We start from the raw sequence: 15,188 nt of genomic DNA on the forward strand, positions 1-15,188 counted from the left end.
TCGGGGGAAGGGAGACGGATTTGTAAACCCCGGAGCGAGGTTCTGCCTACCCGAGGCCGCTGCTGTGCGGAGACCCCGGGGGAAACCACCGTCACCATGTCTGACCAGGAGGCAAAACCTTCAACTGAGGACTTGGGGGATAAGAAGGAAGGAGAATATATTAAACTCAAAGTCATCGGACAGCAGTGAGATTCACTTCAAAGTGAAAATGACAACACATCTCAAGAAACTCAAAGAATCATACTGTCAAAGACAGGGAGTTCCCATGAATTCACTCAGGTTTCTCTTTGAAGGTCAGAGAATTGCTGATAATCACACTCCAAAAGAATTGGGAATGGAGGAAGAAGATGTGATTGAAGTTTATCAGGAACAAACAGGGGGTCGTTCAACAATTTAGATATTTTTATTTTTTCTTTTCCCTTAATCCTTTTTTATTTTTAAAAATAGTTCTTTTGTAATGTGGTGTTCAAAACAGAATTGAAAACTGGCACCCCATCTCTTTAGAACATCTGGTAATTTGAATTCTAGTGCCCATTATTCATTATTGTTTGTTTTCATTGTGCTGATTTTTGGTGATCAAACCTCAGCCCCATTCATATCGCCCTCTCCTTTTTAAAAATTATGTGTGTGCACAGAGAGGCCGCCTTTTCCAGGACTGTGCATTTACAGGCTTGTGATAAATAAGATTGACTAATGCGAGTGTTCATAATGACTTTCCAATTGGCCCTGAAGTTCTAGCATGTGATTGCTTCACTCCTGGACTGTGACTTTCAGTGGGAGATGGAAGTTTTTCAGAGAACTGAACTGTGGAAAAATGACCTTTCCTTAACTTGAAGCTACTTTTAAAATCTGAGGGTCTGGACCAAAAGAAGAGGAATATCAGGTTGGAGTCAAGGTGACAGAGGTGGTGAAAATAATGACTAACTCCAAAGATGGCTTCACTGAAGAGAAAGCATTTTAAGATGAAAGAAAAATCTTGTCAGAAGATCCCAGAAAAGTTCTAATTTTCATTAGCAGTTAAAGTTATTCATGCAGAAGTGTATACAGCAGAACGCTGCTCTTTTTGACTTTATTTGTACTTTTTGGCCTGGGATATGGGTTTTAAATGGACATTGTCTGTACCAGCTTCATTAAAATAAACAAAATATTTGTAAAAAAAAAATAAATAAATAAATAAATAAATCCTCCAACTCTCATCCCCATATGGCTAAGTACATCATCTTTCATGAACCAGCCCCCTCTCCCACTCGTCCCTCAATTCCTGAAATCCTTCCATCATATCCTCTGGAACTCATCAGCAAAATCCCCTGTGTCTTCAACCTCTTGTCTGAATGGTCCCTTCACCTTTTTGCTCTAATTGAAATCTAACGGCTGAGGCCACTGCTCTCTCTACAGTCCTATCTGTGGTTGTTTTCTCTCCCACACCCGTTATACTACTGGGCCTGGAGGTAGAAGAAGGAGGTACTCACCTTGTACCTTCTTTCTGCTTCCAGGTTATTCCCCTTTCTTCCTTCCCAAAAAAAGCCCCTGTCAGACCATACCTCCACCTCCCCACCCCTCTGCTACATTTATCTGGATAAGCTGGGTCACTTCTTCTCAAGCCTCAAAGCTTTTGGTTCCTACCTCACTGGTCTGTCATAATTCCAGGTGATTTCAAATGCTCACCTAGATGACTCTTGTGATACTCTGACCTCTCAGTTCCTTGACCTCCTCACATGCAATGATCTTGTCCTCTACCCTACTTTAGCCACTCACTCCCTTAGTCAATATCCTAGAACTTGTCAATATGATAACTACAGTCCTTCCATGATCTCCACTTCATCTGCATCCCACTCTCCAATCACCACTTCCCATCTTTGCAGACTGCTCCTTCTAGCACCCCAACTCCAAGAACACTTTGACCTCAACAGAACTTACAAGCAATTGATCCCACCCCCTCTCCTGTCATGTCCTACCTTAGCTTAGAGCTCAAGGTCCATCATTACAATCACTCCCTTTCCTGCATCTCAGACTTTTGCACCCTCCCACACTTTATCATACTTGCCTGGCAAAACACCTACCCTTGCCAAATATAATTCCCTGTCAAACAACTAAACCCTTTAGGACATTCAAGAGACAAGTGACGTCATATCTGACTTTTGAACTCACAATAGCTTTCTTTTTCCTCTTCCAGGGACGGTATCTAGAGGCATTCAGAGTGGTCCGGCATTTGACATACCGTTGTAGACTATCCTACAATACAGCCTCTAACAGAACTAGGCTGCCCCAAACCCCTGGAAATAGAATTGTTTACCTTCAAACCAAAAAGGTTGGGAAAGCACCAAAATCCACATGTGGCGTGTACCCAGGCCAACTTCTAGGAGTTTGTGCTGTGAGACCTAAAGTTCTTATGAGGTTGTCTAAAATGAAAAAACATGTCAGCAGGGCCTACTGTGGTTCCATGTGTACTAAATGTGTCCATGGCAGGATCAAGCGTATTTTTCTTATTGAGGAGCAGAAAATCGTTCTGAAAGTGTTAAAGGCAGAAACACAGTGTCAGAAAACTAAATTTTTAAAATGAAGCTTTTTTGAGTTAATAATTAAAAAAATCAAAAGAGAGTGAGAGAGAGACAATTGAAAATTTGAAAACTGATAGGATATTTGATATTAAGGAATTATAAATTTTTTTGGTGTGGTAATGGTATTATTTTTGCAGGTGTCCGTATTTTTTAGAGATACAATATGAAATATTTATGCATAAAATATGATGTCTGGGACTGCTTCAAAATAATAAGAAAGGATGGAAGTGGGTAAGACAACAGATAAAACAAGATTGGGGGACTTCCCTGGCGGTCTTGTGGTTAAGACTTCCCCTTCCAATGCAGGGGGTGAGGGTTCGATCCCTGGTCGGGGAGCTAAGATCCCACATACCTCGCAGCTAAAAAACTAAAACGTAAAAAAAAAAAACGAAGCAGTACTGTAACAAATTCAATAAAGACTTTAAAAAATAAAAGCAAAAAAGATTGGCCATGAGTTAATATGTGTTGAAGCTGTGTGATGAGTACATGAGGGCTCTATTTCTTTTGTGTATTTAAATTTTTCCCTAATAACATGGTAAAAAATACAACTGTATCTATCTCTACGCTACGCCTGCAACAAGCAACCAAACATGGCTTTGAAAAGAAAAAGATGAAAACAAACACACCTATACCAAACAGTCTCACTTAAAATTCACAATTGCTGACTTTAAATGGTCTCATAGCTCAGCATGACAATCCTACAACTTTTGCCCTATCCATTCGTTCTCCCACACCCCACTATAGGTCCATTTCATGTCATTTCCTTCCTCCTCAAGCCATCAACACCTCTCCATCTTCACTCCCAGCTGCTGCCCTTCATTCCATTTTCTCAGTGAAACAGGAAGCAATCTCCACCACTACCACCACCGGTTCCCATTTGCCTTTTCTTCCCTCCTGTTATTTACTGTGAATGAACTGACTGCTCCTGTCTAAAGCCAATGCCTCCACTTGGATACCAGATCCCAAACCCCACTGCCCAGTCATTCCTCATTCTCACTCTGCATCAGCACTGTTTCCCTCTCTACTGGATCATCTCTATTGGCATTGTATTAACACATTCTTACTTCTCCCATTTTAGTTTTAGTTTTTTCTTGAGGTACAATTGACAGATAACATTATATTGGTTTCAGGTGTATAATGATTGCTCCCATTTTAAAAAGACAACTCTTAACTCCAGTTTCCCCTCCAGCTATGTATCCATTCCTCTGCTCTCCAGGACAGCAAAACTCCTAGAACAAGAAAGAACAGTGTCTGGCACATGGAACCATATTTCACTGATTCTAAGATGCCTTTTTTTTTTTTCTTCATATCTTAACATCTCTGAAATCCAGACACAACTCATGACAACTGTTATTTGTTTCTTCTAAGTGCCTAAGACACTACCAACCTCAAACAATCTCTAATTAAAAATCTCTGCTTGAGTTTTTGGTACAACATAGGTAGTGTGAATTCAAACTGAACACCAGTTCAAATTCCAAAGAAAGTTTTTACCCCTCCTACACAATGCCAGGGTTGAGACAGGTGAGCTGCCTTGCTGTCCCTTTCTGTGTGGTGGGCTTCTTCTCATTTATATTCTCATGTAGTTTCCCAGCTTTAAGCAGGGCCTCTTACAGATTACCCATCTTGGGCCTACTTCTCTTTTTTAGTAGTACATAAAATTATGGTGTATCTTACAACTGATGGTACCGAAATAGCAATATAAGCATATTATTTAGAGAAATGGAGATAAATACCAAAAAGTATTAACTAAATAAAGCTCTAAAAGTGCCTCTGAAGGGAAATAAAGGGGAAAAGGTATTTTATGTTTTAACAAACTTTACAGAACTATTCGATTCCACAAACTATGTATACATATAACTTTGATAAAAATGAACCCTAGGGCTTCCATGGTGGTGCAGTGGTTAAGAATCTGCCTGCCAACGCAGGCGACAAGGGTTCGAGCCCTGGTCCGGGAAGATGCCACATGCCGCGGAGCAACTAAGCCCGCGCCACAACTACTGAGCCTGAGCTCTAGAGCCCACAAGCCACAACTACCGAGCCCATGTGCCACAACTACTGAAGAACAACAAGAGAAGCCACTGCAATGAGAAGCCCACGCACCACAACGAAGAGTAGCCCCCGCTCGCCGCAACTAGAGAAAGCCTGCACACAGCAACGAAGACCCAACGCAGCCAAAAATAAATAAATTTAAAAGAAAAAAAAGAAAAGAACCCTAAAAGGAAAAAAATTAAGTGATCTTTGAGAAAAAGAGAGGAGAGAGGAAAATGTATGTGGACATGGGAATAATGCAGGAGTCAGAAGTCAGCAATCCCTTAAGTTTACCTGGCAAAGGGCCAAACAAGAAGGACAGAAACAAAGGCAAGAAAAATCTACTACAGTTTTGCAAAGACGGGAGACAAAGCATGCTGAAACTGCCTAAGACAGAAAAAGTAGGGAATTTCCTGGCAGTCCAGTGGTTAGGACTCTGTGCCCCCACTGCAAGGGGCACAGGTTTGATCCCTGATCCCTGGTCAGGGAACTAAGATCCCACATGCCTTGAGGCCAAAAAAAAAAAAAAAAAAAACTATAAAAAAAAAAGTCAAAATCATCAGGTTGGTTTTGTTGTTTTTTTTATAATAATAATAATCTTTTTTGTTTTTTAATAATAAATAAATAAAAATAATTAAATTGGCATAGTTAAGACCAAAAAGATAAAGTGGACATTGTTATCGTACCTTCAGCCCTTGCTTTAACAGGCAAATGAACACAGCTTGAAATACAGGTGACTCTTGCTGTTCTATGAGACAGTGAAGGGAGCTTCTCAATATTTAAATATATTAATATAATCAGTTATAGAAATCTAAATATAAAACCAATCTCCTATAGGGTTTGAGAAGGCTTCACCATATCCCTGAAAAGTTTAACATTCCTTATTCAAGTTTAATCATCTCTTTAGAAAGGGAAAGCAGTGAGAGTACTTGTTGAACCGCAATTACTATCAAAATTCAAAAAGCTGACCATATTTGTTTAGCCACAAGCCAACGTTATTTAAATCAGGACAAAAATATTACATCAGCCATTCATGATCTGAATTCTAGTGTATGAGATCAATTTAAATATGGTACATATAAAAAGTCATGAGACATTTGTTTCATAATAAATAAGGCAGTGGCCAACGATTACGCATTAGCTTTTTTGAGATAAGCTATCAAGTCTGCCCTATCTCCCTTCTTCTTAATGCCAGCGAAGATCATTTTTGTTCCAGGGATGTACTTCTTGGGATTCTCCAAACACTCCATCAGCGCCTCCTCTCCCCCGGTGATGCCTTTGTTCTTGTTGGCATCAGTATAAGAGAATCCGACAGGCTGGCCTGTCTTTCGCCCCAACAGACCATGGAGATTTGGCCCAGTCTTGTGCTTGCCTCCCTTTTCCACAGTATGGCACTGGGCACACTTCTGAACAAAAATCTTCTTGCCCTTCTCAACATTACCCATTTTTAAATCGTTCTTTCTCCGTACCCAACTAAGAGGTTCCCTCTCGCAAGCTGAACGTCCCGCTCTCTAAGCCCAAGGACACGCCAGTTCGCGCCTATGTATGGGTGTTGGTGCCCATCAGGTTGTTTTAACTGAAATTATAAGGAATAGTACAGAAACAGACCTTCTCAACTGAGCTCCATATTACCTATGTACATCTCCACCTGGATATCCCACAGGAAACTCAAATGGAACATGTCCCTAGTAAAAGAACTGCTTAACTCAAATCAGTTTCTTAAAAAACAAGGGGTGGTAGGTTTTGTATATTTATACATAAAGGATTAAGTATGTGTGAGGGAGAAAAAAAAGAAGATCCATAATCCAGCTAAATCTACCAAAAATCAATAAAATTATCCAGATTTCCCATGTTAAAAAAAAATTAACGTCTCAATTAAATTCATTCACTCCCAAACCTGCCCTTCTTCTTAGAGTGCCTACTCTAGGTGGTCTCCCAAATAAGAAACTCAGGGAGTGATGCTAGATTCTTCCCCTTCTTCCCCTACCTTAATCCAGCCATTATCTTAATCTAACATACAGCATTTCTAAATTTCCTTGAATTTGTCTTCTCTATTCCAACTACCTTGTATCAGGGCTTGATCTCTTTCCTATATTACAGCAATAGCTTTATAATGTTCCAACTATCCTCCACATAATTGCTGAAGGGATCCTTCTAGATTGAAGGTAAGCCTGCATATGTCACTCTCCTGCTTAAAATTCCCCAAGGAGTCTAAAATTTAAGCTTCTCAGCATTGCAAATAAAATTCTTTATTAAATGACCTTACTCTGGCCTCCATCCTTATTTAAAACTACTTTTCTCACTCATTCATTCAATTCATCAGTCACCAAATGTTTATTGAGCACCTATAATATCCCAGGTTCTGTAGGCACTGAGAAATACTCTAGTGAACAAAATAAAATGTCCTACCCTCTTGAAGCTTACAGTCTAATGGAGGAAATTACTCAGTGAATATATTCATCCACTTAACAATCTTTTTTGTATATCTACCTGTATAAGCACTCTTGTCAGTGCTGGAAATACAGTGATGAGCAAGACGAAGTCCTTACCCTCAGACAGTTTATATCTGAGAGAAACTGTGATAAATGCCATTAAAATAAAGCTATGATGGGGCTTCCCTGGCGGCGCAGTGGTTGAGAGTCCGCCTGCCGATGCAGGGGACACAGGTTCGTGCCCCGGTCCGGGAAGATCCCACATGCCGCGGAGCGGCTGGGCCCGTGAGCCATGGCCGCTGAGCCTGCGCGTCCGGAGCCTGTGCTCCGCAACGGGAGAGGCCACAACAGTGAGAGGCCCGCGTACCGCAAAAAAAAAAACAAAACAAATAAATAAAAATAAATAAAGCTATGAGATACACAAGGACAGGAAAACCTGAACCAATCTGAGGGGTCAGGAAAGACTTCTGAAATCAAGAGTGATATCTGAGATAAGAACCAAAGATGAAGAGGCAATGGCAAGGAAAAGAGTTGTGATGGTGAAGAGTATTCCAGGCAGAGGGAACAGCCTTTGTACAAGGCCCTGACATGAGTGGGAGACCAGGGCATTAGGGAAAATAAAAAGCCAGAGTAACCAGAGAGTAGGAATGGTGTCCAAGGAAGGTGACAACACAGGCACTAAAATTTAAATCAAATAAACGATCACTGTGTCGGGAATGGATATTAGGCGTCTAAGAGTGGAATCTGGGGGGCCCATTTAAAAGGCTATTACAGGGGACTTCGCTGGCAGCCCAGTGGTTAAGACACTGCGCTTCCAAGGCAGGGGGCGCAGGTTCGATCCCTGGTTGGGGAACAAGATTCCACATGTCGTGTGGCCCAGCCAAAAAAAACAAGGCTATTACAGTAGTCCAGAGCTGAAGCCAAATGATACACAGGAATATCTAAACCAGACAGATGCCTTAATGCCTACGAACTGCAAAGGAATCTAGGCCATAGTCCCTGTGCCAAGCCAACAAGTTGAACTGGCTATAAATTCAAGAAACATAAAGGTCTACTCCATCCATGAAACAGGAAATAGAAACACTCGGCTCACTGAGAGAACAGCAAGCACTGCACCTGCGCCTAGAGATGGAAAAGGTTACCTGGAAGAAAATGGATCCCAGGCCTGCATCATTCACAGATGTGAAGTCTAAATTCACACTACACGTATGGTACAAGGACCTCAATCTGACACTTCATCATAAATAAGGTTCAGAACTAAAGAATGAAATAGGACCACAACAGAGCAAATGAAAAACTGTACAGTAGAGATGATTCCACAATCTGAGACACACAGGACTTAAGTTCAGTTTTTTTGTTTTTTGTGGTTTTTTTTTGTTTTTTGGCTGCTCCATGTGGCCTGTGGGATCCTAGTTCCCCAACCAGGGATCAAACCTGGGCTCCCAGCAGCGAAAGCATGGAGCCCCAACCACTGGATCACCAGGGAATTCCCAAGTTCAGTGTTTAAAGAAAAAAAAAAAGAAAAAACAAACACAGAGAAACAAACCTCCCACAGGGAAATCAGCTGATACAGCCATCAGAGACTGCACCCCAAGAATAAGAAATAATATAACAACCTGAAAAAGACATTTTAAAAGAAAGTTTAAAAATAAGATAGGGTTCCCCCTAAGATCAGGAACAAGACAAGGATATCTATTCTTACTACTTCTCTTTACTACTGTACTAGAGGTTCCAACCAACACAATCAGGCAAGAAAAAGAATTAAAAGGCATCCAGACTGAAAAGAAATAAGTAAAATTGTCTTTACTCATAGACGACATAATTATTTGTATGAAAACGTCTGATGAAACCTACAAAAAAACTATACTAGATTAAGTGAATTTAGGAAGGTTGCAGAATACAAAATCAGTACACAAAAATCAACTGTATTTCTATAACTAGCAATAAACAATCAGAAACTGAAACTAAAAACACAACAGTACAGGAAATTCCCTGGCGGTCCGGTGGTTAGGACTCCATGCTTTCACTGCTGTGGGCCTGGGTTTGATCCCTGGTTGGGGAACTAAGATCCCACAAGTTTCGTGGTGCAGCCAAAAAACAAAAAGAAACAAAAAAACAAAACAAATAGTATAAAAAAATAGTATAAAAAAAATACCCGTAAGAATAAATCTGTCATTGCAGCACTATTTACAATAGCCAAGACATGGAAGCAACCATGTCCATCGACAGAGGAGTGGATAAAGAAGATGTGGTACATATATACAATGGAATATTACTCAGCCATAAAAAAGAACAAAATAATGCCATTTGCAGCAACATGGATGAACCTAAAGATTGTCATACTGAGTGAAGTAAGTCAGACAAAGATAAATATCATAAGATATCGCTTATACTTAGAATCTAAAAAAATGGTACAAATGAACTTATTTACAAAACAGAAATAGAGTCACAGATGTGGAAAACTTATGGTTACCTGGGGGGAAAGGGGGGGAGGATAAATTGGGAGATGGGGATTCACATATACACACTACTATCTATAAAATAGATAACTAATAAGGACCTACTTTATAGCACAGGGAGCTATACTCAGTCCTCTGCAATGACCTATATGAGAAAGAATCTAAAAAAGAGTAGATATATGTATATATATAACTGATTCACTTTGATGTACACCTGACACAACACTGTCAATCAACTATACTCCAACAAAAATTTTTTAAAAAGACTCAACAATTAAAAAAAAGAATAAATCTGACAAAAGATGTGAAAGATCTATACAGTGAAAACTACACAGCATTGTGGAGAGAAATTAAAGACCTAAATAAATGGATATATATACAGACATATATTTGTTATTGGGCTGGAAGGCTTGATATTGTTAGAATGTCAATTCTCTCCAAGTTGATTTAATAGAGCTAAAGCAATTTCAACCAAGATCCCAGCAGACATTTTTGTAGAAACTGACAAACTAGTTCTAAAATCCATATGAATATGCAGAGGTACTAGAATGGCCAAAACAACTTTGAAAAAGAAGTTGGAGGGTGAACAATACCTGATTTCAAGATGTATTATAAAGTTATAGTAATCAAAGACCATGTAGTACTTGCACAAAGATCAGTGGAACAGAATAGAGGGTCCAGAAACATTCCCACACATACACAGACAATTGATTTTTGACAAAGATAAAAGGCAATTTAGTCTTCCAACAAATGGTACTGAAAAATTAGATATCCATATGCAAAAAATGAACTTTCACCCATAGTTTGGTATTATATAAAAAAATTAATTCAAAATGGATTGCAGATCTAAATGTAAAACCTAAAACTATTAAGTTTCCTAGAAGAACTCAGAAGTGAAAAACTTTTTAACCTTGGGTTGGACAAAGATTTCTTAGACATGACACCAAAAGCACAAAACTTTTGTTCTTTGAAAAGACATTGTTATGAGAAAAGATAATGCACAGAGTGATAGAAAATGTTTGCAAATCATATATCCAATGAAGGACTTGTATCCAGAATAAAGAACTCTCAAAACAACAATTAGCAAATGAACTCAATTTTTTAAATGGGTTTATGATTTTAAAACACTTCACCAAAGACGCACATGAAAAGCAGTTCAGCTTCCTTAGTCATCAGGGAAATGCATATTAAAACAATCAGGTACCACTATGCAACTATTAGAAGGACTAAAGTTTTTAAAAATTAAAAAGACTGACCGCATCAAGTACTGGCAAAAATGTGAAGCAACTGGAACTCTCACAGACTGATAGAGGTGTAAAAATGACAAAACCACTTTGGAAAGCACTTTGACAATTCCTTAAAAAACTAAAGGAGTTAAACTATTCGACCCAGCCATTCTACTCCTAGGTATTTATCCAAGAGAAAATAAATGTCCATACAAAGACATGCACACAAATGTTCACCAGCAGTTTTTATTTGTAGTGGTTAAAAACTGCTAACAATCCAAAGTCCATCAGCTGGCTACTGAATGCATAAAAAAAAATTGTAATAGATACACACTAACCATAAACACGGGTTAACCTCAAAATAATTAAGCTGAGTGAAAGAAGCCAGACCCCCATACACAAACAATTAGTATACACAGTATGATTCCATTTATATGAAACAGAAAATGCAAACCAATCGAGTGACAGAAAGCAGATTAATGATTGCCTGGGGGAGGGGAGAGGGAAGTAGGGGAGAAAGGGCATGACAGAGGAAACAAGGAAACTTTTGGGGGGTAATGGACAGTTTCACAGGTATATGTCAAAACTTATCAAACTGTCCACTTTAAACACATGTAGTTTATTCTACGTCAATTACACCTCAATGAAGTTGTTTTATTAAAAAAAAACAAGGCAGGAAGAGCCACAGATTAGGAGAATAACTGCAATGCATACTGACACAGGATTAGTATCCACATGTGTTACTAATACCTATAACTCAATTTAAAACAAAACCGAGACTTCCCTGGTGGTCTAGTGGTAAAGAATCCACCTTCCACTGCAGGGGACGTGGGTTCGATCCTTGGCCAGGGAACTAAACTCCCACATGCTGCAGGGCAACTAAGCCTGTGCGTCACAACTACTGATCTCGAGCGCCTCCACTACAGAGCCCACGCGCCCTGGAGCCCTCGCACCACAACTAGAGAGAGAAAACCCACATGCCACAACTAGAGATCGAAGCCCGAGCGCCGCAATGAAGAGACAGCACGCCGTAACAAAAGAACCCGCATGCCTCAATGAAGACCCCATGTGCCACAACTAAGACCTGATGCAGACAAAAAGTAAGGAAAATAAATAAGTAAAATAAACAGGTATTTAAAAAAACAAACAACTCAATAGGAAAATAAGCCATAGAAATGAACAAATAATTTACAACAGAGAAAAAGTAAATGACAATAAACAAATTAAAATATGCTCAAACTTACTAACAATGGAGAGAATGCAAATTAAAACATAAAATAGGGAAAGTGGTGGGGGAGGTGGTGTGATGAATTGGGAGATTGGGATTGACATGTATACACTAATATGTATAAAATGGATAACTAATAAGAACCTGCTGTATAAAAAAATAAAATACAAAAATTCAAAATAAATAAATAAAATAGTCCCCTCATCCATTAAAAAACAAACCCATAAAATAGTACAACACACATAACATCAGCAAAAGTTGTAAAGATCCAGGACTTCCCTGGTGGTGCAGTGGTTAAGAATCCGCTTGCCAATGCAGGGGACACGGGTTCGAGGCCTCGTCCAGGAAGAGCCCACATACCGTGGATAAACCAGGCCCGTGCACCACAACTACTGAGCCTCGCTCTAGACCCCCATGAGCCACAACTATTGAGCCCGCATGCCACAACTACTGAAGCCCAAGCGCCTAGAGTCTGTGCCCCGCAACAAGAGAAGCCACCACAATGAGAAGCCCGCGCACCGCAACGAAGTGTAGCCCCTGCTCGCTGCAACTAGAGGAAGCCCACTTGCAGCAACAAAGACCCAATGCAGACAAAAATAAAATAAATAAAATAAATTTATATTAAAAAAAAACAAGACTGGAGTGGAGAGAAGGAATGGGATTTAAAGCATTCTAAGTTTCCTGTATTGTTCAGGAAGGCAGAGATACTAATTTTAGAGTTCAATAGGTATGCATGTTAAAAATGTAACGGTTAACTCCTAAAAAGAAAAATACATAAACATAAAATGTTCAATTTGAAAATCAGTAAAAGAAAAAAAGAATATATATATATATATATATATATATATGTATATATATATATGAGAGCAAATAAGCAGCATGGTTTAAAAAAAATAAGGTATAAACTAAAATGGCAGAAATAAGTCTAGAAGTATCAGGAATCACATTAAATATGAAAAGACTAAACTTATCAAAAGACAGACTATCAGACTGATTTTTTTTATTGTATGATTTTTAAAAATTTTTTATTGGAGTAGAGTTGATTTACAATGTTGTCACACTGGCTTTTTTTTAACCCAACTATTCACAGATTACCAAGATACATTTAAAGCAAAGTGAGCCAGAAAGGTAGAAAATTTACAGGAAAATTAAAAGATATGCTATACAAATAGTAATCAAAAGAAATATTAGTATTATTCATTAATTAATATTAATTTTAGACAATAAGACTTAAAGCAAAAATCATTAATATGCAGTCATCAAGAGAGAGCCAACAGCATTCATCAAAAGAGTACCCATTACTCCTGCAGTGAAACAGTCCTCTCCCCCATGGAGAGATATTTAAGAGGGTCCAAGTACTTGGAAGAAAAATGACCTTCCTGAGATCCTGCCATTTGCAACAACATGGATGAACCTGGAGGACATTATGCTAAGTGAAATAAGCCAGACACAGAAAGAAAAAATCTGCAGGATCTCATTATATCTGGAATCCTTTTCAAAAAGTCAAATACTTAGAAGCAGAGAGTAGAATGGTGGTTATGAGAGGCAGGGAGGTGGGGCAAACGGGGAGATGGTGAAAGGGTACAAAGCTGTAATTATGTAGGATGAATAAGTCTAGAGATCTAACGTACAGCATAGTGATTACAGTTTGTAATACTGTATTGGATACTGGACATTTGTTAAGAGAGTAGATTTCAGGTACTCCCATCACACAAAAAAATGTTAGCTATGTGAGAAAATATGTTAATTAGCTTGACTATAGTAATCACTTTGCTGTGATATACCGTGTATATCAAAATATCATGTTGTACATCTTAAATACACACAATTTTTATTTTAAATTAAATTTTTTTTAATTAAAAATTTAAAAGAACGTCCTTCACCAGGATTCAGGACTCCTTGCCCTTCCCTCCCTCCTAACACTCACACCCTCACCTCCAGTATCTATCTGCGTGCTATCTACCAGGCCTAACCTTTTAATGTTCTTTATCTTTATATTGTCCATCAAAAGAAACCCCAGACTTCCAGACCTCTCATCTCCCATGTTCTAATCCCCACACAGTTAGTCCTACACACTCCCTGCTCTGTCCCCATGTGTCACACACCTCTCTCCAAATTCTGAAACCCTTCCACTTGTGCCCAACATTTCCAACCTCTACTCTGGACTCTTCAACTTCTTATCCTAATTGAAACCTGGTTCCCCTCTGAGGCCATACTTCCCTTGCAGCCCTCAAGTAGTGAAAGTTATTTTTCCCATACCCCTCATACCACTGGACCTGGGGGTGGGAAGTGCCCTCCTTGCTCCTCACTGATGCTTCCAAATTAGTCTCCTTCTGTCTTCCCTAAAAAACCTCTACTTTGAATATCATGTGAAAACTCTATTACCCATTACCAGGCTGTGATGGTTAATTTTATGTGTCAACTTGACTGGATCACGGGGTGCCCAGATATTTGGCTAAACATCATATCCGGATATATCTGAGGGGGTGTTTTCAAATGAGACTAACATTTGAATCAGCAGACTGAGTAAAGCAGGTGATCATCCAATCCACTGAGGTACCAAATAAAATAAAAAGAAAGAGGAAGGGAGAATTCATTCTCATTCTCTCTCTCTCTCTCTCTCTCTCTCTCTCTCTGTCTGACTGCTTGAGCTGAGCTATCGGTCTTCCGCTTTTGGACTTGGACTTAAACCATCAGTGTTCCTGGGTCCCAGGCCTTCAGACTCAGACCGGAATTTACACTGCTGGCTTTGCTAGGTCTCCAGCTTCCAGCCCCCAGATTCTCAGCCCCCATAATTGCATGAGCCAATTCTTATAATAAACCTTACTCCAGATAGATATAGATACAGATACAGATGTACCTTATTGATTCTTTTTTTTAAATAAATTTATCTATTTATTTTTGGCTGTGTCAGGTCTTCGTTGCTGCGCACGGCGCTTCTCATTGAGGTGGCTTCTCTTGTTGCAGAGCACAGTCTCTAGGCACACGGGCTTCAGTAGTTGTGGCACACAGGCTCAGTAGTTGTGGCTCATGGGCTCTAGAGCACAGGCTCAGTAGTTGTCACGCATGGGCTGAGCTGCCCCATGGCATGTGGGATCTTCTGGACCAGGGTTCGAACCTGTGTCTCCTGCATTGGCAGGCGGATTCGTTTTTATTTTTTTAACATCATTACTAGAGTATAATTACTTTACAATGTTGTGTTACTTTCTGCTGTATAACAAAGTGAATCAGCTATATGTGTGTGTATATATATCTCC

General features: G+C 39.3%; 2 protein-coding genes and 1 pseudogene across 2 annotated transcripts in view; 2 read left to right on the plus strand and 1 right to left on the minus strand.

The window, feature by feature from the left end:
• The window catches only part of LOC109549862 (cytochrome c-like), a 48,257-nt gene extending 35,652 nt beyond the window's left edge, over window positions 1-12,605 (minus strand). Inside the window, exon 1 of the mRNA XM_073788726.1 lies at window positions 2,294-12,605. Within this exon, the coding sequence (XP_073644827.1) occupies window positions 5,717-6,031 (315 nt within the window). The 5' untranslated portion in view covers window positions 6,032-12,605 and the 3' untranslated portion in view covers window positions 2,294-5,716. The remainder of the gene's footprint in view (window positions 1-2,293) is intronic.
• LOC117314258 (small ubiquitin-related modifier 1-like) lies at window positions 4-997 on the plus strand (annotated as a pseudogene).
• Window positions 933-2,560, plus strand: LOC101331276 (large ribosomal subunit protein eL34-like). The gene is made up of 2 exons (XM_033867299.1): window positions 933-978; window positions 2,154-2,560. Exons 1-2 carry the CDS (start codon window positions 933-935, stop codon window positions 2,558-2,560), a joined length of 453 nt encoding a protein of 150 aa, XP_033723190.1.
• Window positions 12,606-15,188: the final 2,583 nt, after the last annotated feature.

Source organism: Tursiops truncatus, chromosome 11 (assembly GCF_011762595.2).
Source record: "Tursiops truncatus isolate mTurTru1 chromosome 11, mTurTru1.mat.Y, whole genome shotgun sequence".
NCBI classification, from domain to species: Eukaryota; Metazoa; Chordata; class Mammalia; order Artiodactyla; family Delphinidae; genus Tursiops; species Tursiops truncatus.